This window comes from Peromyscus maniculatus, chromosome 20 (assembly GCF_049852395.1).
Source record: "Peromyscus maniculatus bairdii isolate BWxNUB_F1_BW_parent chromosome 20, HU_Pman_BW_mat_3.1, whole genome shotgun sequence".
Lineage (NCBI taxonomy): Eukaryota > Metazoa > Chordata > Mammalia > Rodentia > Cricetidae > Peromyscus > Peromyscus maniculatus.
Genome location: NC_134871.1, coordinates 68,460,372 through 68,485,438, shown reverse-complemented (window position 1 = coordinate 68,485,438; position 25,067 = coordinate 68,460,372). Strand labels below are relative to the sequence as shown.

The 25,067-nt window shown below is 51.4% G+C and overlaps 1 protein-coding gene across 2 annotated transcripts; it reads left to right on the top strand.

Moving 5' to 3' along the window:
- Positions 1–10,176: 10,176 nt before the first annotated feature.
- On the top strand, positions 10,177–17,402 carry Wnt10b (Wnt family member 10B). 2 transcript variants are annotated; one of them, XM_006974381.3, is made up of 5 exons: positions 10,177–10,303; positions 11,130–11,243; positions 11,359–11,621; positions 13,751–14,124; positions 15,314–17,402. In XM_006974381.3, exons 2-5 carry the CDS (start codon positions 11,170–11,172, stop codon positions 15,770–15,772), a joined length of 1,170 nt encoding a protein of 389 aa, XP_006974443.1. In that variant the 5' UTR covers positions 10,177–10,303; positions 11,130–11,169; the 3' UTR covers positions 15,773–17,402. The 2 variants fall into 2 exon arrangements, with proteins under 2 accessions (XP_006974443.1, XP_042121025.1); XM_042265091.2 differs by lacking the exon at positions 10,177–10,303 and having other exon boundaries at positions 10,991–11,243; positions 15,314–16,512.
- Positions 17,403–25,067: the final 7,665 nt, after the last annotated feature.

Sequence of the window (25,067 nt, the reverse complement as noted above, 5' to 3'; positions counted from 1 at the left end):
GAGCTGACGGACTAGCTAGCCATCGGGGCTCACCCCCGCCCCCTGCCTGGTGGCCCCCGCCTCCAGGTCTGCACTGGCCGCCGACCCCTCCCCTTGGGATGGCCTCCCACGCGCGCCGGCCTCACTCTTCTTCGCGTCCGGAGCCCGTCGGGGACCAGCATCCGCCAGGGGGCGCGGAGACCAAGTCTTTCGAGGCAACCTGTCTGCAGCCTGAATTGCCTCCCCACGCGCGGTGGGGCTGTCCCCTCGATGTCGCCCTGTCTTCCCCCGCCTCCCGCTGTGGTCTCTTCTCTTCCTTATCCTGAATGGCGGGGCGAAAGCTGTGGTTCTGGCCAGCGACTCCGCGGAGATGCCTCCTCGCCTAGGAACCCCGACGGCGGGACAGAGAAGGAAAAGAGAGAGACAGAGCATGGGTGGAGATGTGGTTAGGGATTCCCGGGCGTGGGGTGTCGGGTAGGCTGACCAAACCGAGCTCGCGGTAGAGAGAAAATCATAAACATGCAGCCGTTTGCGTTATGTGGGCTAGGAGAGTGCGAGTATCTGTGTGTCACAACGTGAGGCCAAGTGGAAATACACATGTGTTCTGAAGGTGCATGCTCCTGGGTATTGGTGTATCCAGAAACTTCTAAAGAAGGGCGTTTTGAGCCCTTTCCAAATCATTTTGTAATTTGGCTCAGGACAGGGAGATCATGAAGTCATTTTTGCTACAGTCACCGTTTTAAGCCGTGGGTCAGGAAGGAGGTGGGAGATAGGACAGGAGCGTCCAGCTGCCTGACTCAAGAATGGAGTGTCTGGGACTGTGTTTGCAGGTGGGTGGATGAGTGAGTGTGTGTGGGGGCGGGGGAGATTAACTATGTGCATGCATGTGTCATTCTGTTTGTCGCTCTGGGTACCTTGTGTCATCCTTGTGTCTCTTGTGTCTCTCTGCGGCGGCGGCGTGTGTCAACCTGTGCGTGTCATGAGTGGAGAGAGTCATGAAGATGAGCCAGGTTTCTCTGGCAACTAGGCTCAGAAAGGATGGCAGAGTGGAGCGATTATCAGGTGATGAGGAGGACTGGGAAGAGAGAAAAGGACCTGCAACAGCAGGTTTGTTTTGTTTTCGTGGTTGCTTCTGGTTTTGTGACAGGATCTTGCTGTGTGACTCTACCTAACATCGAATTTTAATGTGTAGATCCCCATGATGGTCACCTGACTGCCAGGATTCCAGGCCTGTGCCCCCATGCCGGCCTAGCTCAAGATGAAGGAATGTGTGGGGGGGGGGGTCTGGAGAGATGGGTCAGTGCTTTAGAACACTGGCTGCTCTTGCAGAGGCTCCAGGTTCTGTTCTCGGCACCCACGTGGTGGCTCTCGGGGACCTGTAACTCTAGTTCCAGAGTCAGGCGCTGTCTGAACCCCAATAGCGCCAAGCACACACAGGGCACATACATACACGCAGGCAAAACACTCACACATACGTAAAATCTCTTTTTAAAAGGTTAACAAATTTGTGCCTCCCGCGTGTTTTCTGCTTTTCATTGGATTTTTCTCCCAGATTTCTGCAGCGCCCCAAAGCTCTGTTGTTTCCCTCATCCTCAACCCAGCAACTGTAACCCTGTGACTCTCTCTTCCTTAGCAACTCTTCCTTTCCTGAGACCCCAATTATCTTAGGATTTCCAGGCTGCTGTTCCCGATCTGAGATACAGGGGGCACTGCCAGCTTGATTATCATGCCCCATTCCCACACAGAGAAGCCCCCACTCCTGGAGGATTCTAATATTTTTCCTCTCTTCCATTTTACAGAGGAAACAATTGATGAGGCAGCGGTTCCAGGTTCAAGGTCCCAGCCAATAAATGAATCAATGTAAAGCTATGTCCCCAGGGACTGGGGTAGAGCGTTTGCTTAGCATGTATAAAGCCCTGGGTTAGATCTTCAGACTACAGAAAAAACAGGAATGGCAGCGGCACATGGCTGTAACCCCAGCACTCAGGAGGCAGGAAGAGCCAAAGTTCAAGGTTATCTGCTACCTCCAGGCATATAGGAGACACTCTCAAAACACAAAAACAGGACCAGGCATGGGGGCACACACCTATAATCCCTGCACTCGGGAGGCAGAGGCAGGCTGAGTTCAAGGTCAGCCTGGTTTACATATTGGGTTTCAGGACAGAGAGGGAGAGAGAACGTGCTGTTCTTCCAGAGGACCTGCGTTGTTTCCCAGCGCCCAGGTCAGGCAGTTTATAACTACCTCTAACTCCGCCTCTAACTTCCTCTCTGCACTCCAGCAGCATTCACATGTGAGTGTGCACACATGTACAAGCGCATACACATCGTGTACGTAAATTAAAAGCAGGAGAAAGTGTTTGCTGGTAAGCCAGATGACCCCAGTTCAATCCCCGGGACCCACAGGATGAAAGGAGAGCTGGGTCTAAAACCTTTTGATCTCTGCACGTGTACATACACACTCGAAACAGATAAATGTAAGCAATTTAATGAACAAACAAACAAAAACCGACCAGCCGGGCGTGGTGGAGCATGCATGCCTGTGACCCCAGCACTTGGAAAGTCTGATATAAGAAGTTGGCTCCGAATTTGAGACAACCCTGAGATAGGTAGCAACAGATTAATAATTAATGAAAAATAGAGTGAATAAATCTCAGACCAATTCTGCATGGTGGTACTTGCCTGCCAATTCCAGAACTTGGAAGGCCGAGGCAGGAGGATTAAAAAGTCTTGGAGGGACCAGGAGTGGTGGTACATGCCTTCAATCCAGCACTTGGGAGTTAGAGGCAGGTGGGGTTATCCCTGTGAGTCTGAGGCCAGCCTGGTCTACACAGTGAGATCTAGCACAGCCAGCCTGGGGTACATAGTAAAATCCTATCTCAAAATCAAAAGCAAACCCAGTGGTTAGTCTTTTTTTCTCTTTTAGTTTTCTGGGGGAAGGGGAGGGCCTTTTTTGTTTAATTTTTTTAAGTGTATGAATATTTTGCCCGCATGTTGCGAATGTACCATGTGTGTGCAGTGCCCACAGTGGCCAGAGGAGGGAGTCAGATTCTCTGGAACTGGTGTTACAGATGGTTGTCAACCACGGAGTGGGTGCTGGGAATCAAATCTTGGTCCTCTGCAAGTGCTCTTAAATGCTGAGCCATCTTTCTAGCCTTTTTTTTGTTTTGTTGTTCATTTGTTGAGATAAGGTCTTCGAGTAGCCTAGGCTGGCCTCAAATGCAAGATATAGTCTAAACTAGCCTTGAACTTCTGATCTCCCAGCCTCCACCTCTGGAGTGGAGATTAGAGGGATGCAGCTTCAGGCCCGACACCCCAGAGATTTGAACTCAAAGCCTATGCAGACTCTACCTTGTCAGTGGCTCAGTGGTTTGCCAGTCTGCAGCAGAGCAGGCTGTGGTCCCTTTTCAGAATCAACGCAGAAAGAAAATGACTTTTAGGTCTTTGGGGACCTCTTGTTTCCATCTCTCCTGTTTTTTTTTTTTTTTTTTTTTTTTGTTTGTTTTTTGTTGTTGTTGTTTTTTTTTTTTTTTTTTTTTGGTATGGTGTCTGATTAGATCACCCAGGTCTGATCCCAAAGAGCTCGACTCCCAGAATTGATCAGGCTTTCCCACTGAGGTGCAAATCACTCTAAGGACGAAATGGCTGATATATTTAGTTACTGTTCCTGGGGCACTTGTGTTCAATTAAAAATTTTAAACCACATTTATTGTGTGTGTGCCTGTGTGTGTGTGTGTGTGTGTGTGTGTGTGTGTGTGAGAGAGAGAGAGAGAGAGAGAGAGAGAGAGAGAGAGAGAGAGAGAATGCAATAGCATGCATAATCAAAGAACAACTTGTAAGAGTTGGTTCTCTCCTTCCATTATGTGGGTCCCAGGGACAGAACTCAGGTCATTAAACTTGGTGGCAAGTTCCTTTGCTCACTGAGGCATCTCACTAGGTGTGGATGTTTTAAAATGAGATCTGTATGAACCCAAATGTCCCTTAGTGGAGTGTTTGTTTGTTTGTTTGTTTGTTTTTAAGGGAAATGTCCTCCTCAGGCCTGATCTTAGCCTAGCATACTTGCTTCCTCCAAAGATTCATTCCTGAGGGATAATGTGGAATGGTCCAGCATCCTGCACAGGTCTAAAAGTCAGGAGTTTCTGCAAATAGAGCCCCACATAAATGGCTTAAGGGAATGAACAATATACATAGGTAAACTGACTCTGTTCTCAAGGAATTTTTCACCACGGAGGCCTGGGTCACATACACCTTTTTTTTTTTTTTTTTTTTCCCTTCCGGGACAGGGTTTTCTCTCTGTAGCTCTGGCTGTTCTGGATCTCACAGAGATCCACCTGCCTCTGCCTAGTGAGTGCTGGGATTAAAGGTGTGTGCCACCACTGCCTGGTGTCATACATTTTTTTTGGATCAGGTATATTGGTATAATTCTATGGGGATGGGAAACAGGCTGAAAAACAGGAAACTGGTGCCAAAGTGGGAAGAAGAAAGAAAGAACTGACTTCACAAAACTGTCCTTGACATCCAGGTGCTCACCATGATGCACACTCAGCCCCCTCACACTGATAATAAACAAAGTAAAAATGAGAAAGAAGATGAAAAATTAAAAATAAAAAAATTAGGCAGAAAGTAATAGAGGAGGATGTCTCACCTTGACCTCTGGCCTCTGTGTGTGCACACATTTGTATGTGTATAACACACACACACACAGAGAGAGAGAGAGAGAGAGAGAGAGAGAGAGAGAGAGAGAGAGAGAGAGAGAGAGAGATGACCTTACCTAGCATATGTGATGTTTTAAGCTGGACCATGGATATGGTAAAAATAAAGAAAAGATAAGGCCAGGTATGCAGCCACCCACCTGTAATCCTACCATTTGAGAAGCAAAGGTCATACTTATACTTAGCTACATATAGAGTTTGTAGCTAGCCTGGGCTACATGTGACTCAACCAAAAAAAAAGAAGGAAGGAAGCAAGAATGCTAACTGATGCACCCCCAGTGAGAGCTGGTCTTCTTGGCCTGTTCACTCACCTAGTAAACTCTCTGACTCCAAGCTTCCTATTTTCCTGTTCTATATATTTAATGTGTCTGGGTATGGTCTGTGTACCACTGGTGTTCCTGGTGCCCCTGGAGTCCAGAAGTCATTAGATACCCGGGGAGTGGAGTTACAGATGGTTATAAGTACCATGTGAGTGCTGGGAAGGAGCTGAACCCAGGTCCTTTGGAAGAGCAGCCAGTGCTCTTAACCACTGAGCCGTCTCTCCAGCCCCCATGTTTCCTAATTTGTAACTGGCTATGAATTCTAGATGTATCCCTAACACTTAAGTAAGCGCCTTGAAGTTCACATGTCCAACACCACTTAATTCTTAATCCCTCCATTGCTTAATTTCCTCTTTCTTCAGCCATTCTCAGTAAATGACAGCCCTGGCCTTCATCCCCAGGGCAAAAATCTTGGAACCAGGGCTAGCCTCTGCAGGCAGGAGGCACACATGTAGTTTACAGACATACAGGTAAAGAACCCACACGCAGCCTGGCGGTAGCAGTGGCACACGCCTTTAATCCTAGCAAAGAAAGAATGCACACACATAGAATAAAATTACATGTATATGTATATGTATATGTATATGTATATGTATATATGTATGTATGTATGTTTCTGAGACAGGGTTTCTCTGTACAGCCCTGGCTGCCCTGGACCTCCTCACTCTGTAGACCAGGCTGTCCTCGAACTCAGAGATCTGCCTGCCTCTGCTTCCCGAGTGCTGGGATTAAAGGTGTAGCCACCACTATCTGGATATATATATATATCTTTTAATTTTAAATTTTGGAATTAACCTTTGGTTTATGGGGTTTACACTTCATGTTATGCTGTCAGCAAACCCTGACCCTCAATCTGTAAAGTTCACACAGAAGCTGGCCCCTTTTCACTCCCCAGCTGCTGTGTGGTGGTTAAAGCCACGGCTACCTCTTCCTATCAAGTCTTCATGCTTTTCCCAACAGTAGTCAAGACCATCCTTTCTAAAAATGAAGTTGTGGCTGGAGAGATGGCTCAGTGGTTAAGAGCATACACTGTTCTTGCCGAGGACCTGAGTTCAATTCCCGGCACGCACTTCAGGCAGCTCACAAGTGCCTTGTAACTCCAGCACCTCTGGCCTCCCAGGACACACCTACAAACACACACAATTTAAAAAGTAAACAAGCCGGGCGGTAGTGGCACATGCCTTTAGTCCCAGCACTCAGGAGGCAGAGGCAGGCAGATATCTGTGAGTTCGAGGCCAGCCTGGTCTACAGAGAGAGTTCCAGGATAGGCTCCAAAGCTACACAGAGAAACCCTGTCTTGAAAAACAAAACAAAAAAAAAAAAAAAAAAAATCCTTTACAGTAGCTTACAAGGCATCATCGGATCGGATCTGACCCCATTCCTTCCTGGTTCTTCAATTTCACAGCCAACCAATTTCCCGCTTGAGAATTACTCCCCACATTGACCTCTGGTCCTTTGAACATACCAAGTGTGGTCCTTTCTCAAGGTCTGGGTACCTTTCTGTCTTTGGGAATCTCCTCCTTAGATCTCTTGAGGTATTATTGTTGTTGTTGTAAGGCAGGCTCTCACTATGAAGCCCTGGCTAGCCTGGAATTCACCATGTATACCAGGCTAGCCTCGAACTCACTGAGATCCACTTGCCTTGGCCTCTCCCGTGTTCAAACTAAAGGCATGGCTCATGAGCTGCCACTCCTAGCTCTGGCCTTGAATCCTCTCTTGTTTCAAAATTTATTAGATTTATTTATTTTTCTTTGTAGTATGAATGTTTTGCCTGCGTGCATGTATGTGCACATCACCCATGCCTGTTGGATCCCATGGAACTAGGATTATGAATGGTTGTGAGCCACCACGTGGGTGCTGGGGACTGGACCTGGGGCTTCTTCAAGGGCAGCAAGTGCTCATCACTGCTGATCTCTCCAGTCCCCTGGCCTCGGATCCTCAATCTTCCTGCCTCAGCTTCCTTATTACAGGCGCATGTGACCCGGCGCTCTCTATACCTTTTGGCTACAGTTAACTGCAAAGGATTGATGTAGAATCGCAGTAGCAAAACAGGGCCCTCGGAATAGCTGCAGGAGAGAGGTGGTGGGGTGGGGGAAGGGACCTTCGCTTAGACCTTGGGATCTAGACAGAGCTCTGGATCAAGGATCAGAGTTCTTGGGCATGCCTTTGAAGCACAGGCAGGCAGCAGGCACTACCCTTCGGGCTGGCAATGGGCAGCCCATCCAAGGGCCTCTAGTAGACGAGGGGGTAAAATTGCCTAGGGTGGTCCACAAGCTTTGTTGGGGCTAACTGCTGAACGTGGGGGTTTCCTTGGAGTCCAGTAGGTGTGTCTGCAACATCTCTGGCGCCTCTGGGTGGTGGCCTTCGGCACTGCAGTGGAAGACCGGCGAGGTGGAGGGAGGCATCATGGCTGAGCTCACCGCCACAGGCGCATCCATCCCTCCCGGGCCTATAATTTGGGTTCCCTGGGCTGGCCGCCCCTATCAGCGGCTTAGCAACAGATGAGTCACCCAAGACCCCAGCCAAGGCAAACATCAGGGGAGGGGGAGGAGGAGGAGATTCCCGAGTGTAGGCACCGCCTCAGTCTCTTGATCCCCCCCATCTCCAGAGGCCCCCACTCTCTTCTTTGAGACTCCTCCGCCCTTCAGGGCCTCGATGTTCTTCCCACGGAGTTTTGCCACACTCTCCGTCCTCACGGGGGGGAAGAGTAACCTACTTTTCTCACGGAAAGGAAGGTGGACCAGGTTGCTCCCATGTCCTCCCTGGAGCCATGGCCACCCCCTTTTGTCCCCCCTCTTGTCTTTTGGTCCCAACCCTTGTCAAGGTCTCTCTGGTCCCTGCCCCTCCCCTTTCTTGGAGCTGGCTGCGTGCTTGGGGTATTAGGCAATGGGTGTGCCCCCACAGCCCTCTCCAGGCCCCGCCTGTCCCACCGCCCTCTAGCTGCCTGTGGGTCAGTGCTCAGGCCCACTGCTCTCTATCAGAGAGCTAGACTCCAGCCCGGAGAGAACCGCCGGGGCGGGCGCGAGCTCTTAGGACTGGGATAGCCCAACTTGGGGAGCCCCCAGGCCACTGAGAAGTTGAGCCTCCGGCTGCTGATCTTCCTTAGCCCCTCCATTATTCTTGTTATTGGTTTTATTTATTTATTTATTTATTTATTTATTTATTTATTTATTTATTTATTTATTTATTTATTTATTTGAGACAGGGTCTCACTACGTAGTCCTGGCTGTCCTGGAACTCACTATGCAGACCAGGCTGGCCTTGAACTCACAGGGATCCACCTGCCTCTGCCTCCCGAGTGTTGGGATTAAGAGTGTGGGCCACCACTCTCCAAGCTTGCCTTACTTAGCCCTTTCATTACATCTGACAAAATGCTGGAGCCAGTCAGGGGTAGCATCGGAGAGGAGACAAATAGGAACAAGACACAATAAAACTGAAAGTGGGAACGGGACCACAGCCACGTGGAGAAACATAAATGTCCGTAAGGTACTGATGGAGAAAAGGTCTGTGGGATACCCTTCCAGGGGCCTGGGTGAGTCCCAGACTGACAGGCAGGAAAGAGGAGAGGGTACTGGGAGAGGATCCTGGATTCTGGAGTAATGGATGGAAGCTACTGAAATTGTATTTGTCCACCTCAGAAGTCGTACATGGTTTGGCCCTCTTCCCCTAAATGAGAAGGAGGTTCCGGAGGTCTTGGACCGCCTGTCCCTACTCCAGAGGTGGTGGAATCAATCAGAAAGAGAACCCTACTGTGGTCCCGGCTGTCTAGCACACTGGCTCTAGCATCTCTCCTCCCCAGCACTCAGTGAGCAGCCCCACAGACCTGACCTCCCCTGTACTGTTTAGACACCTAGCCAGCGGTGTCCCTTCAGGCCGAGGAGGCAGACCGGGGCCGGCTGCCCAGCCTTGCTGCTTGCTGCCACCGATGGTGGTTGTGGCTGTGGGTACCAGCCCTGTGCTCCTGTGTCCTGGGGGGTCGTCCCTGAGTCCATGGGCCTCGGGTGCGCAGGGCCAGCCGTGGTGCTGTGCTTGGGGCTGCGGTCTGGCAGGGGCTGGGGGTGGTTGGGAAGCCTGAGGCCCCTCTCTGGCAAAAATAGTCCGCAGTGGTTAGAGCTGGGAGGGTGAGTCAGGCGGGAGTGCGGCGGCGCCTAACCCCTTCGCTGCCGCCCGAGGTAAGGCGTTCATGCCTCCGCCTGCGCGCACCCAGGCCAGGTTCTTTTCTGGCTGCCCTGGAGTTAGTTGGGCTCCATTTGGAATTCCCGAGGCCTCCCCTCAACCCTTATAAAAAAAGCAAATGTGGGAGCATGAAGCATGAACTTGGGCCACCTCAAGTGTTCATTCAGGAATTCCGAATAGGAGACCCTGGAGAGGAAGCCTACAAGAAAAGGGAATAATCATAGGGGCAGACTGGAGATCTTCGGAGCTGCCCGAGCTTTTGACGGAGGCCAAATTCTCAGGCCAAAGCTGACCCCTCCCAAGGGGCAGGCGTGTGGCTCCGAGGTGGGCGGGAGCCAAGCCGCACAGTGGCTCCTCACTCGCAGGCTCCCAGTGCCCCGGTGCGCATAGCCTCTTGGGCTCTACAAGAGATTGTCAGAAACTCGAAGGTCGTCCAGCTCCGCCGTCAGCGTGTTAAAGGGGCGCTCCAGCCGCCCACTCTCGGTGGGCAAACGGGGCCAAAGAAAAAACGATGAAAGATATTGCCACTGGGACCAGTTCCTGGCTCCTTAGTCAGGGCCACTGCACCCTCTCAGACCCCAGAGCAGGTGAGAGGAGCTCCGGCCACTTTCCCCTGGAGTGGGGCTAATCGTGATCACGGGCGTCGGGGGAGAGGGTGTGTGTGTGTGTGTGTGTGTGTGTGTGTGTGTGTGTGTGTGTGTACGCTTTTGGGGGGGAGCGGCTGCGTTCCCCTGGTCAAGGCAGGGGGTGGGGTGCGGGTGGGGTGGGGATGCCCCGGGCTCTGGGAGGGGCCGCAGCTCCGTCAGCTCCAGCAGAACCACCCGTGCGTTAGGTCGAGCCGAGCCAAAGCCCCCGGTGCTTTGTCGCGGGTTCGCTCGCTCGCTCGCTGTCTCGATCGCTCCCTCCCTTCCACCCTCCCTTCCTCCCGGCGGCGGCGGCGGCGGCGGCCGCGGCGACGCTGGAGAAGCGGCGGCGAAGAGGAGTGGCCCGGCGCTGGAAGAATGCTGCTCTGCCGAGGGGGCCGAACCCGACCCAGTCTCCCCACCGTCTAAGCCGCACGAGCCGAGCCCGAGTGACCCAACCGCGAGTGTTGTGGATCCTGCACCTGAACCGCTGGAGGTAATGGGGCGGTCGGTAGAGGACAGGGCGGGCAGAGACTAGACAGGCACTGCGGGCAGACGGACAGACAGACAAGCGTCCACCCTCAAGAGCACCGACAGAAAGCCGGAGATATACCTACAGAATAAAGGAGTGCCTTCGGACTTAGAGGGCAATGGACGCCAGCAAAGGGGTGGGGATGGGGGTGGGACCCGTGGGGACCAGACGGGTGGCACTCTGCAGTGGGAATGTGTAGTTAGTTGGGGGGGGGGTGGATGGGGAAGTGGACTCAGCTGGAGCCACCCGCGTTTGCGGAGGGTACCTGGTTTCCCCCGTCGCCTTTGGGGCACCTGGCCCTTTTTCCCTGTTGGGCGTGGAGGTCAGAGAGTGGGTCAGAGCGTCTGGCCTCGGACTCTTCTAACCTAGCTTGCCTGGTATTGCCAGCACCGAGGAGGCGACACCCCTCCAGGTGGTGGGGAACCCCCTTCTGATCCCTCCCTCTAACCCTGTAAGGGCGGGTACATCAGTGGTGGGGCCCTCAGAGAGGGAACAGTTGCTGAGGAGGGATCGAGGGTCCGCATGGGAGTGTCTCAGGACCCTCTGTTGCGTCTTGACGGGGTTGGGCTCCAGGGGCGCTCCCGAGGGCCCCCGAGCTGCTTAGATCCTTCCTCTTTGAAGGGTTCCAGAACCCAGGCGCTGGAAGTCGAGGGGTGACTCTTATTGTGTAGTGTGGGGGAGAGATGAGAAAAGTCAGTGGGGCCACAGTGATGGCTTAGGGGACCGGAATAGAGAACCCTCCGTTCCAGGGAGCTATTCTCTTCTTGATCAGATATCCCTGTCCCCGCAGGCGCTGATTGATTCGCCCACCGGAGCCTCCGGGCTTCGACATGCTGGAGGAGCCCGGGTCTCGGCCTTCGCCCTTGGGCCTCGCGGGTCTCCTGTTGTTGGCTTTGTTGAGTCGGTGAGCATTTTTCCAGTTTGGGGGGCGAAAAGCACCGACCTGGGCTAGGGGGGGGTCGTTGGAGGGCGTGTGACTAGACCCCAGACCCCCCAGACGCCTTGTCCCTTGTTCTCAGGGCTCTAAGCAATGAGATTCTGGGCCTAAAACTTCCCGGTGAGCCGCCGCTGACGGCCAACACGGTGTGCTTGACCCTGTCCGGCCTGAGTAAGCGGCAGCTGGGCCTGTGCCTGCGCAGCCCCGACGTGACGGCGTCCGCGCTCCAAGGGCTGCACATCGCCGTCCACGAGTGTCAGCATCAGCTGCGCGACCAGCGCTGGAACTGCTCGGCCCTGGAGGGCGGCGGCCGGCTGCCGCACCACAGCGCCATCCTCAAGCGCGGTGAGCCCTGCCTGCCGGGGCTGCCTGGCTGCCTGGCTGGCTGTGCTGCCGCCCAGGGGTTGGGGGCAGGCCGAGGCGCGCGGAGGCGGGAAGGGACCGGTTCGTGGCTGCGGGAGGGGCCTCTCCGGGAATTTCCCCGGGAGCCGCGCTCAGCTGGGGCCGCTCACCCGTCTGCGCCTCCCTCTGCCCGCCTTCCACCTGCGTCGCTGGCAAGGCAGCTGGGTCCCTGCTCCCCTACCCTAGGGCCTCGCTTTTCTGCCTCCACCCAGCTCGATCCCGGGATGCACCTGTGAACGGGAGGTGCCCCCCAACCCAAGAAGCTTCAAACACCCCCTCTACCCCCTGTTTTCGCTCCCCTCCCTCTCCACCCAGACAAGCCCAGGCTGGTGTCCCCAGAGTCTCAGCGGGGGTGGGGTGACGCCCCCAACCGTTTAAGGGTTAAACCTGCTCCCCTAATTGCTGGGGTTCCCAGGAGCCAAAGCTGGGAACAAAGACCCTGACTGGCTTTGAAGCTGGGGAGCAGCCCCCTCCTCTGTGCTGTGGGGGCCCCAGGTGTCCCTCACCTGAACAGGTGAGGGATGGCTGGAGGGGCAGAGAACAGGTCACTGCTGGCCTGGTCTAGAAGGAAAGGTCTGGGAGGCTCCACTGTCTCTCCGCATGCTCAACTGGAGGTTACTCCCTGAGGAGCCAAGATCCACGGGGCTCAGTCCAGGGTAGGGTAGTGCTTTGGGGACTATGGGGTTAATAGGCAGCTGCCATCTGCAGGGGAATTCCCAAGACGTGTGCAAACAGCTTCACCCTTGGATGGTTGGGGGATCTTGAGGCTGGCCCTGGAGCCCTAGATTCCCTGGTAAGAGACGCCTGGTCTCCAACTGTCTTTCATCTTCTCAGCACTCCAAAGGGCCCTTGCTTAAAACGGAGTGAGGGACTCCTCCTTCTCTGCAGGGCCTGGTGTAGTGGAAGGTTTTGACGCTCAAAGGGTGAGGATGTCTCTCTAAGCCTGGGAAAGACTTGTCATCCCAAGCCTCCTCCTTGGTGACCCCCAAAACATAAGAAAGAGGCCAACTTTTTAAAAGGGCCTTGGGGAAAATCCCTCCGGCCTTTCTCCTCCTCCCAATGTTTTATAAGGTAATAGCAGGTTAGAATAAACATAGAGGGCAATCTTGAAGGGCAAATATAAAAACTAGAACCTGGGAAGGGGGTGGGCAGTTCCAGTGTGTTAGGATTGTTACCGTGGCAGTACATGGTAGCTTGCTTAAAAGACTCATTTAATAAAGTATGTGTGTGTGTGTGGGGGGGGGGAAGAACCCTCAAACCAAAGGTTCCCCCTCCACCCCCCACCTCCTGCTAAACTCCCCGCAGGGTTGGGGAATTTCTAAGTCTTTTAAGTGTAGCACTCCTGGAACACACCTTCAAAACTCCTCGGGACTCCCTCTGACTCATGGGAAACTCAGAGGGCTCCCTAGGCCAGTGGTTCTCAACCCCCTGGCCCGTGGGTCATGAACCCCACAGGGGGATGAATGACTCTTTCACAGGGATCACATAACGGGTATCCTGCATATCAGATATTCACATTGTGATTCATAACAGTAGCAAAATTGCAGATATGAAGTAGCAATAAGATAGTTTTATGGTACGGGTCACCGCAGCATAAGGAACTGTATGAAAGGGTCCCAGCACTAGGAAGGTTGAGAACCCTGCCCTAGGCTCTCTCTTACATTCACACCCCCAAATGACAGATTTACAGAGGTTTGGCTTTAGCCATATCTTGACCCCATGGGTCTCTTATTATAGCGGAGGGAACTGAGACCTGGTGCTATTCCTTGTCTCAGGACATCGTCCCAAGTCACTCAGCTGGTAAATGATGGAGTCGGGATTCAGTTAGAAATTTTGGACATTGGCTGGCTGGGCAAGGTGGTGGCTTACACCTGTAATCCTAGCACTTGGGAGGCTGAGGCAGGGGGCTTGTCAAGTGTTCAAGGCCAGCCTGGACTACATGGCAAGACCCTATCTCAGTATATATATTGACATTGGAGCTTGGCTGGTTCCTCCCCCACTCCCCCACCTGCCTTCCCCCCTCAGCTGCCTGTACACCTTACCTCAATGCTCACACCCATTTTTCTCCCCAGGTTTCCGGGAGAGCGCTTTCTCCTTCTCCATGCTGGCTGCTGGGGTCATGCATGCTGTTGCTACAGCCTGCAGCCTGGGCAAGCTGGTGAGCTGTGGCTGCGGCTGGAAGGGCAGTGGTGAGCAGGACCGGCTCCGGGCCAAGCTGCTGCAGCTTCAGGCACTGTCTCGAGGCAAGAGTTTTCCACACTCTCAGCCCAGCCCTATCCCTGGCCCAGGCCCCAGCCCTGGCCCCCAGGACACGTGGGAATGGGGTGGCTGTAACCACGACATGGACTTTGGAGAGAAGTTCTCTCGGGACTTCTTGGACTCCAGAGAAGCTCCCCGGGACATACAGGCGAGAATGAGAATCCACAACAACAGGGTGGGACGCCAGGTATGTGTGCTCACCTCGGCATCCTGGGTCTCAGGGTCTCGCTATGTGGTACAGGCTAGCCTCAAGTTCAGAATCCTCCTTAGTCTGAGTGCTGGACTGTGGGTGTGGCCACCAAACCCAACTTTTCTCAGTCTCTCTCTCTCTGTGTCCCTCCCTCCTGAGAGGCCCCACAGAGTAACAGGATGAGGTATGATGATCACCACTTGTCACTAGTAGGTCACCCAAAACACAGGAGAATCTACAGGAAACTGCCTGATGGGGCTTACCGGATACTAAGGTGGAGCTAGCATATAGTATTTTTTTTTTTTTCTTTTTTTGAGACAGGGTTTCTCTGTGCAGCTTTGCACCTTTCCTGGGACTCACTTGGTAGCCCAGGCTGGCCTCGAACTCACAGAGATCTGCCTGGCTCTGCCTCCCGAGTGCTGGGATTAAAGGCGTGCGCCACCACTGCCCAGCGTATTTTTTTTTAATTAATTTTTTTATTTGGTTTTTTGAGACAGGGTTTCTCTGTTGTAGTTTGGAAGCCTGTCCTGAAACTCTCTCTGTAGACCAGGCTGGCCTCGAACTCACAGAGATCCGCCTGCCTCTGCCTCCCCAGTGCTGGGATTAAAGGTGTGTGCCACCACCGCCCGCCTTAGTTTTTTTTTTTTTTAATTTAATATGTATGGTTGTTTTGCCTGTATGTATATAGGTCTGTGCACCACTTGTGTCCCTAGAGAGGGCATTGGATTCTCTGGCACTGGAGTTACAGTTGTGACTCACGAATCACCATGTGAGGGCTAGGAGTTGAACCCAGGTCCTCTGGAAGAGCAGCCAGTGCTCTTGACTACGGAGTCACATCTCCAGCCCGCACATACTGTATTCTGTATGTGCCCAGCACTTGGCTCATTGCATAGAAACCGTCCCAACAGCTGCCTTCCCCACAGACTTTAGGGACACTCTTGCCGTCACTCCCACCGTATCAGTGTTTACTCTGGACAGAGCACTGGACTGGGATTTAGGTGACTGCGAGTTATCGCCTTGCTCTGCCTTCATAAAATGAGGCCGTGGCGCTGGTGGCTAACTTCCCCGACAGTCTACTTGCCCCTTCTTAAGTTCGGGTCCCTTCCTTCTTCTGTGTCCCAGGCTCCATTCATTCACGCCCACCCCGCCCCTCATCCCTCCTCTTCTTGCCGCTCTGATGTTCTAGGTGGTAACTGAGAACCTGAAGCGGAAGTGCAAGTGCCATGGCACATCAGGCAGCTGCCAATTCAAGACTTGTTGGAGGGCAGCTCCAGAGTTCCGGGCCATCGGGGCAGCGCTGAGGGAGCGGTTGGGCAGAGCCATCTTCATCGATACCCACAACCGCAATTCTGGAGCCTTCCAGCCCCGCTTACGTCCCCGGCGCCTCTCGGGAGAGCTGGTCTACTTCGAGAAGTCTCCTGACTTCTGTGAGCGAGACCCGACTGTGGGCTCACCAGGCACCAGAGGCCGGGCTTGCAACAAGACCAGCCGCCTGCTGGATGGCTGCGGCAGCCTGTGCTGTGGCCGTGGGCACAATGTGCTCCGGCAGACACGAGTGGAGCGCTGCCACTGCCGTTTCCACTGGTGCTGCTACGTGCTGTGTGAGGAATGCAAGGTCACAGAGTGGGTCAACGTGTGTAAGTGACGTGAGCCGCACCTTGGGACTAAGGAAGAACGCTGTGTGATGGGTACGCCTTTTCAACCCTTTGCTCTGATTTCTGTCCAGGGTTAATCATGGCCCCTGGAAGCTCAAAGCACCTACCTGGAAACAGCTTTGGCGGGGAGTAGGGTCAGGTGAAATCTGTGATGAACAGCCTTTGGTGGGGAAAGAGGTCACCATATTCTGTTCTTAAACACGCGAATGGACTGAGATGCAGTGCACTGTATTGTTCCCCTCTTCTGAACCTCTGGGGTCTCTTGGGCCCAGATTTATACTCCTTTAGATAGGGAGGCTATCATCTGACCACTTGTCTTCCTTGAAGAATAACAGCAGGCATCGTGTGGAGTCATTAAGACCTGGGTAGAAGGAGATCACCTCTTCCTATTTGTGGTTCTCAAACTCCTCCACTACAAACCAGAACCTCCTTAAGGAGATGTTTTCGGTTGGAAAAGGACAGAAGACTGCAGGGAACTCTCAGCTGTCTGTTCAGGCTCTTAGGGAATCCTTCTCCTTCCAGTGGTTGAAAGGGTCCCTCCAAAGGAAAGAAAGGTCTTCGCTGTGACCCGTAGAGGCTTTTCCCTTCTTCAGCAGAAAGGGTGGGGATGGATAATTTATTGTACTGAGACATGTTCTTGGTTCCTGTTTGAAACTAAAATAAATTAAGTTGCTGGACTGGCTGCTGGCGGATGCAGATGGCGGTGTGTCTAGCCACACTTGGGGTAGCAGCCTGTGGTTTTGTGTTTGTTTTGTTTCCCATGTGAAGCCTGGACTCCTGTACTCAGTGACTTTCTATGTGTATCCTGCTGACTTCCACGAAGGAGTTGGAAAGATGCTCTGTGACCGAGTTCAGATTCTCAGTCTGTAAGACCAAGGTGGGCTTCTGGGTGGGAGGACTCACAGATCCAAGTGTACACAGAGCCTACTCACCCTGAGCCCTCAGCTCTGGGCATCTCCTCCGTCGTTACTTAGAACAAAGGTGGGCAACCCTCTTTAGCCTGCAAAGGGCTGGATGGCAGATACCCGAGGCTATTTATACTGTGGTCTTTATGCCATCTGCTCACCTCTACCATAATTACTCAATTCTGATGTTATAGACCCAAAATAGTTATGGGCAGGGGGATGGACAAAAGCAGACACAGACCGCACTTGATGGATGGGTGTAGCTGTGCTCAGCACAGTCACAAACTGGTCTGCAGGCCCGGCATGCTCCTCTGGCTGTCACTCATTGACCCCTCCCCTCTGCAAGGTCACATCTGCTCTGGGAGTTTCAAGTCTTAAATGTTGTGTGACGATGTGCGTGAACTTAGAAGAGCAGGTACTGTTGTCTCTGAGTCCGAGCCAGACTTGGGGAGGGTGGCGGTACATGCAAGGCCCATGGGAAAATAACGAAAGGCATGCCTATCTCAAAATGCAAATTATATCCATAGGCTGCCCTCATTCTCCTGAGTACTGGGGTTGATCATGGGTGGGCCCTACCAGGCCCAACTAAAATGAGATTTTTTTTTCTAGCAAAACTAGCATTCTCTGCCATTGAATTATCTGCATATATGTTTTGTTCTTTATTCATTGTTCTTTTGTATTTAACCCAAGTAAAGGAATTCCTTTATCTTTTCAATTTTTCTACATTTATTTGTGGATGTGTGCATACACATGCGTGGGAGTGCACATGGGAGTGGATGCAGGCGTGCCATGGCGCTCATGTGGAGGTCACAGGGCGACTTGCAGAAGCCAGCTCTCACACGGGTTCCAGGGACTGAACTTAGGTCTTCCAGCTCGGTGGCAACCCCCCCCTTCCCCCGCCATCTTACTGGCCCCTCCCTTATCTTTTCAGATATAAGTAGAGAGAACAGAATTTCTTCTCCAACATATCCAACTCCTAGCCAAATATCTTAATATCTTTGAAAAGAAACATTTGTTTGTTTGTTTGGTTTGTTTTTCCCGAGACAGGGTTTCTTTGTGTAGCCCTGGCTGTCCTGGAACTCAATCTGTAGACCAGGCTGGCCTTAAACTCACAGAGATCTGTCTGCCTTCTGCCTCCAAAGTGTTTAGATTAAAGGTGTGTACCACCCCCACCTGGCTGAAAAGAAACGTCTTTAAGGGTGGGGGTGGCCGGAGAGATGGGTCAACAGTTAAGAGCATTGTCTGCTCTTCCAGAGAACAAGGGTTCAATTCCCAGCACCCACATGGCAGCTCACAACTGTCTGTAACTCCAGTTCCAGGGCTTCCGACACACTCACACGGACATATATGCAGATAAGACACCAATGCATATAAAATAAGATTAAGTAAATCTCAGCCAGGTGGTGATGGTGCATGCTTTTAATTTCAGCACCCAGGAGGCAGAAGCATGCAGATTTCTGTGAGTTTGAGGCCAGCCTGGTCTACAGAGTGAGATCTAGGACATCCAGGGCTACACAGAGAAACTCTGTCTCAAAAAATCAAACCAAACAACATCAAGAAAGAATAAAATAATTTAGTGTGGACAGAGGATTTGCAGCACACTTTCAGAACACCCACATATTTAGGGGGCCATAAGATGCTCCCAGGGATGGGGCTGGAGAGATGGCTCAGAGGTTAAGAGCACCGACTGCTCTTCCAGAGGTCCTGAGTTCAATTCCCAGCACTCACATGGTGGCTCACAGTCATCTATAATGAGATCTGGTGTCCTCTTCTGGCATGCAAGGATACATGGAGGCAGAATGTTGTATACATAATAAATAAATAAATCTTTAAAAAAAAAAAAAAAAGATGCTCCCAGGGAGATTAGAGACACCACCTGCTGCTCTTGCAGGGGACATGGATTCGGTTCCCAACACCCACAGCCATCTGTAACTCCAGTTCAGAGGATCTGGGGCCCTTGTCTGGCCTCTGCAGGCTCCTGCACATGCATGGCAGGTATCCATGCATGCAAAAACACTCATATAGAAAATCAAAAGAAATATTAAAAATAACACCAACAAGATGATGCCATGGAATGCAGAAATAATTTTCTATTCCTCTCCAGGCAAGAGATGTATCTGCTGCCCATGTTTCTCTTAAGTCGGGTGGCACAGCTGGAGTGGGGGGAACCAGAAGAGGTTGAGAAGTGTTGGGTCAGGGTAGTGCTCCACGGTGACATTACAACTTTTTCTTTTGGGAGGCCAGGTGTGATGGTGCATCCTTTTAATCCCAGTACTCAGGAGGCAGAGGCAGACAGATCTCTGTGAGTTCAAGGCCAGTCTGGTCTACACAGTGAGTTCCAGAACAGCCAGGGCTCTGTAGAGATACCCTGTCTCAAAAACAAAACAACAAAATTGGGGGGGGGGTTGGGAGAGATAGATCCATGATTATGAGTACTTGTTGCTTTTGTAGAGGACCTGGGTTTGATTCCCAGCTACCACATGGAAGTTCTCAACTGTCTGGAACTCCAGTTCTAAGGGATCCAACACCCTATTCTGACCTCCACAGGCACTAGGCGTACACATCGTACACAGACATACATGCAGGCAAAACACTCATATACATAAATAAGTCTAAAAATTTTTAAAAATATGTGTATACGTACATGTATGAGTATCCAAAACAGAGTCTTGAATTGGCTGGAATGGAAGTTTTAGGGTGTTGTGAGCTGCCTGGCATGGGCCCTCTGTGAGCCATCTTCTCAGTTCCATGGCAACAGTTTATCAGATGTCGGACACTTGCTCACTTGGATGAGGAGAGGAGGAAAGGAAAGGGGACTGAACTAAGAACGGGCTTGGGTAGACCAAGACTAACGGGGAGAATCCGGCATGGGGACGCCTTACATTCGGGAAGACGTGCTCTCCAGTGGCGCTGTGGCCGGAGCATTTTAGCTTTTCCTGTTTCCATGCTCCTAGTGCCTCTGGCTCCCTTCCTTTCCTGGCATCCCCTTCTCTTTCATCACACACTCTGTGGCAAACTTCAGCCCCAAACCACAACCTTGACAAATTCCAATTGGATTTTGTCAGCAAGGCCAACACCCCCTCCCGGCACAGGCCCTGGGCTCAGGCCCAGGTCTGGGGTCAGTGACAGGGTGGGAGTGTGCAACTCACAGAGCTGGTGGCTACAATTTCAGCTTTTACTGGGCTCCAGTGGCAGCCCGAGGGAGGGGAGAGATTGATGAACTCTAAGTCAGGCTGCTGGGCTCCTTCAACTCTGAATGAGCAGTTTCTGCTCCTCTCTCCATCAAGTGGCTAGTAGGGTGGAGAGTGGCAGTGAGCAGCTAGCTGTCAGCAAGGTATCTGCTATCTCTGCTCCTGCGTGGGCCACAGCCAACCCCCTCTGATGCTACAACTGACACTCTCTTCTCCATACTCCAGAAGGGTGAAGGGCAGACAAGGACAGATCTGATTCTCCAGTCCTGTCCATCATCCCCAAAGTATAAATAGCAATTCCTCCTAGCCATATGATGCTGTCAAACCATTTTTTATCTTTTTTTGTTTTGTTTTGTTTTTTTTTTTTTGGTTTGAGTGTTCTGCCTGCATGTATGCCTGCGTTCCAGAAGAGGGCATGAGAACCCATTACAGATGGTTGTGAGCCACCACGTGGGTGCTGGGAATTGACCCAGGTCCTCTGGAAGAGCAGCCAGTGCTCTCAACTTCTGAGCCATCTCTCCAGCCCCTATTTTTATCTTTCTCTCACTCTGGCATACAACCATGAGAGAATCTAAAGTCTTCATTCATTTCCCTGTGTTTGTTCCAATTCCCTGTGGGGGTCCACAAGGCATGCTGGTGTGGCTGGGGCACTAGGGAGCGGGTGAGTGGTTGTAAAGCATAGTTTTGGTGGTGAGTGTGTGTGGGGGGTGTATAGCCTGGTGGAGTGTGGTTGAAAGTTTTAGGAAAGAAATGGAAAGGGTAATAATCACATAGAAGGTATGTCACAGGGTCTACTATATGACTGTGTAACTGTCTTAGGGTTTCTATTGCTGTGATAAACACCACGACCAAAAGCAACCAGAGCAGGAAAGGGTTTATTACACAGCACAGATTCTACAGTCCATCACCGAGGGAAGTCAGAGCAGGCGCTCAGCGGAGGAACTTAGAGGCGGGAACTGAAGCAGAGGCCATGGAGGAGCGCTTAGTGGCTTGTTCCCCATGACTTCCCCGGCCTGCTTTTATTTATTTTTTTAATTAAAAATACTTTTTTTTTTGGTTTTTCGAGACAGGGTTTCTCTGTGTAGCTTTGCGCCTTTCCTGGAACTCACTTGGTAGCCCAGGCTGGCCTCGAATTCACAGAGATCTGCCTGCCTCTGCCTCCCGAGTGCTGGGGTTAAAGGCGTGCGCCACCACCGCCTGGCAATTAAAAATACTTTTGAGAAGTAATTTATTTTATTTATTTTTTTATTTTTTTTTTATTTTTTTATTTTATTTTATTTTTTTTTTTGAGACAGGGTTTCTCTGTGTAGTTTTGGTGCCTGTCCTGGATCTCACTCTGTAGACCAGGCTGGCCTCGAGCTCACAGAGATCCACCTGCCTCTGCCTCCCAAGTGCTGGGATTAAAGGCTTGTGCCACCGCTTCCCGGCTTCTTTCTTTCTTCTTCTTTTTTTTTTTTTTTTTAATGTGCATTAGTATGAGGGTGTCAGTTCCCCTATAACTGGATTTACAGACAGTTGTGAGCTCCTGTGTGGTTGCTGGGAATTGAACCTGGGTCCTCTGGAGGAACAGCTAGTGCTCTTAACTACTGAGCCATCTCTCTAGCCCCTCAGCCTGATTTCTTTTCTTTTCTTTCTTTTTTGAGACAGGGTCTCTTCTATGGAGTCCTGGCTGTCCTAGAACTTGCTATGTAGATCAGGCTGGCCTCAAACTCAAATAGATCCACCTGCCTCTGCTTCCTAAGTACAGGGATCAGAGGCGTGTGCCACCATGGGTAGCTCACCTGCTTTCTTAATTTTAACCTATTTTTACGTGTATGAGTATTGAGTGTTTTGCCTACATGTCATTTTCTCTCGCTACCACTCCCAGTGGAGGACCAAACTCAGGGCCCTGCACTTGATAGGCAGGCACTCCACCACTGAGTTAAACACCTATGTCTCTGTACACATGCTTACAAGTGACCACAGAGGCCAGAAGAGGGCATAGGGTTCCCTGGGACTGCAGTTACAGATGGTCGTGAGCCACCATGTGGGTGCTGGGAAACGAACGGAGGTCCTCGGGATGAGCATCTCTCTAGTCCTTATGTACTTTCTTATAAATTCAGAGGGGCACTGCCCACAGTGACCTGGGCCCTCCCACATCCATGATCAATCAAGAAAAGTGTCCCACAGGCTTGCCCACAGGCCAGTCTCGTGGGGCATTTTCTCAATCGTGGTTCCCTCTTCCCAAATGACTGTAGCTTGTATGAAGTTGACATCAAACTAGCCGTACAACTGGCCCCTTGTCAATTTGACACATAAATACGTCATTCGGGCTGGAGAGATGGCATAGCGGTTAAGAGCACTAGCTGCTCTTCCAGAGGTCCTGAGTTCAAGTCCCAGCATCCACATGGTGGCTCACAACCATCTGTAATGAGATCTGGTGCCCTCTTCTGGCCTGCAGACGGAACACTGTATACATAATAAATAAATAAATCTTTAAAAAAAAAAGAACAATAAATACGTCATTCAACTAGAACCTTTCCTTTCTCAGTTGCACCCAATATGGCATGTTAATATTAGTATAAAAAGATAAAAACATTCCAATGTTTAGATTTTCCACAGTTGTTAAAAAATCAAAACCATAAAAAATTCAGTATTGCCGGGCGGTGGTGGCGCACGCCTTTAACCCCAGCACTCGGGAGGCAGAGGCGGGCAGATCTCTGTGAGTTCGAGGCCAGCCTGGGCTACCAAGTGAGTTCCAGGAAAGGCACAAAGCTACACAGGGAAACCCTGTCTCGAAAAACCAAAAAAAAAAAAAAAAATAAAAATAAAATAAAAATAAAATAAAATAAAAAAAAATAAAATAAATTCAGTATCTTATTTATTTATTTATTTATTTATTTTTGAGACTGGGTTTCTCTTTGTAGTTTTGGTGCCTGTCCTGGATCTCACTCTGTAGACCAGGCTGGCCTCGAACTCACAGAGCTCCACCTGCCTCTGCCTTCTGAGTGCTGGGATTAAAGGGAGTGCACCATTGCTGCCCAGCAAATTCAGTATCTTTAAGAGCATTCAAACTCTCTTTTAAAGTTAAAAGTTTCTTTAAAATATCCAAATATCTCTGTAAAATTCCAAAGTGGAGTCCTGTAAAATGGAAAATAAATTACTTACTTTTGTATACTTCGAAAAGGGAAAACCAAGGCAATTACAAACAGATCAATGCAAAACCAAAGTCCAACACTGTAAAAAGTTCAGTGCTGATGGCTGGGACCCCCCAATGTTTCTCTGGGACCCCCATGATTCTCTGGGACTCCCTCATGATTCTCTGGGACCCCCTCATGATTCTCTGGGACCCCCATGATTCTCTGGGACCCCCATGATTCTCTGGGACTCCCCCATGATTCTCTGGGACCCCCTCATGATTCTCTGGGACGCCCCATGATTCTCTGGGACCCCCATGATTCTCTGGGACCCCCTCATGATTCTCTGGGCCCCAAAGGGCTCCATCTCCCCACCTCTGCCAGCTTGTCTCTCTCCTGGCTCAGGCCAGCTCCACTCCATAGTGTTACTGTCGTTGGCAATTGTCCCATGCTACCTCCAAAACCCCGAGGTCTCTGCTGCAACAGGGCCGCACCTTCGCCCACGGCTTTTCTTGGGCTCTTTTCAGGGACTCTAACCCTGCCACATGGTGCCAAGTCTCCTTCAGTGAGTCCTTCAGTCCCGGGGCTTCTGCTGCAATAAAGGCTGCACCTTCAGCAATGGCCTCTCCCAGTGCCAATCCTTAGCTGCTCTCCATGACCCCTTCATACCTTCAAGACCAGTACCGACCAGGAGACTCTTACACATTACCAAATCCAGCTAACAAGGCGAGGTACCGTCTTGGTCCCCTGGACCACAGATTCTTACAGACCCTGCGGAAACACTAGGAGATTTCACCTTAGTGATGATATTCTCCTCCTCCTCCTCTTCTTTTTAAGACAGGGTCTCACTGTGTAACTCTGGCTGTTCTGGAACTCACTCTGTAGACCAGGCTGGCCTCAAACTCAGAGATCCACCTGCCTCTGCCTCCTGAGTGCTGGGATTTAAGGCAGGTGCACTACTGGCTACTTCAGGGGTTCTTAATTAAAACTATCGGAATCTTGAAGGGACTCTCAAATTTCTCCCGGTAACGTCACAAGCCGGGCCTCCTTTGTCCGCACTGCTCTCAGTGTTATCTTCTAGTTCTCACGACAGCCCACTGAGCTCTCAGTGGGCCACGGCGTTTCCAGCCCAGAGTTCAGATGCCACCATAATCCTCCCTCAAAACACACGGTCAGGCCTGTGACAGCAATGATCCCACTCCTGGGGCAGAAAGGGTTTATTTCATTTCACAGATTGCAGATTCCGTCACTGAGTTGGAAGTCAGTGCAGAAACTCAGGGCAGGAACCTGGAGGCAGGAACTGAAGCAGAGGCCATGGAGGGAGCTGCGTATAGGCTTGCTCCCCATGGCTTGCTCAGCCTGATTTCTTTTTTCTTTTTTTGAGACAGGGTGTCTCGGTGTAGCTTTGCGCCTTTCCTGGAACTCACTCTGTAGACCAGGCTGGCCTTGAACTCACAGAGATCCACCTGGCTCTGCCTCCTGAGTGCTGGGATTTAAGGCAGGTGCACTACTGGCTACTTCAGGGGTTCTTAATTAAAACTATCGGAATCTTGAAGGGACTCTCAAATTTCTCCCGGTAACGTCACAAGCCGGGCCTCCTTTGTCCGCACTGCTCTCAGTGTTATCTTCTAGTTCTCACGACAGCCCACTGAGCTCTCAGTGGGCCACGGCGTTTCCAGCCCAGAGTTCAGATGCCACCATAATCCTCCCTCAAAACACACGGTCAGGCCTGTGACAGCAATGATCCCACTCCTGGGGCAGAAAGGGTTTATTTCATTTCACAGATTGCAGATTCCGTCACTGAGTTGGAAGTCAGTGCAGAAACTCAGGGCAGGAACCTGGAGGCAGGAACTGAAGCAGAGGCCATGGAGGGAGCTGCGTATAGGCTTGCTCCCCATGGCTTGCTCAGCCTGATTTCTTTTTTCTTTTTTTGAGACAGGGTGTCTCGGTGTAGCTTTGCGCCTTTCCTGGAACTCACTCTGTAGACCAGGCTGGCCTTGAACTCACAGAGATCCACCTGGCTCTGCCTCCTGAGTGCTGGGGTTAAAGGCGTGCGCCACCACCACCTGGCTC

Coding starts and splice junctions, on each gene's coding strand:
- Wnt10b (XM_006974381.3), top strand. CDS start 11,170: ATGCTGGAGGAGCCCGGGTCTCGGCCTTCGCCCTTGGGCCTCGCGGGT. Junction 11,244..11,358: donor TTGTTGGCTTTGTTGAGTCG/GTGAGCATTTTT, acceptor CCTTGTTCTCAG/GGCTCTAAGCAATGAGATTC. Junction 14,125..15,313: donor ACAACAGGGTGGGACGCCAG/GTATGTGTGCTC, acceptor CTGATGTTCTAG/GTGGTAACTGAGAACCTGAA.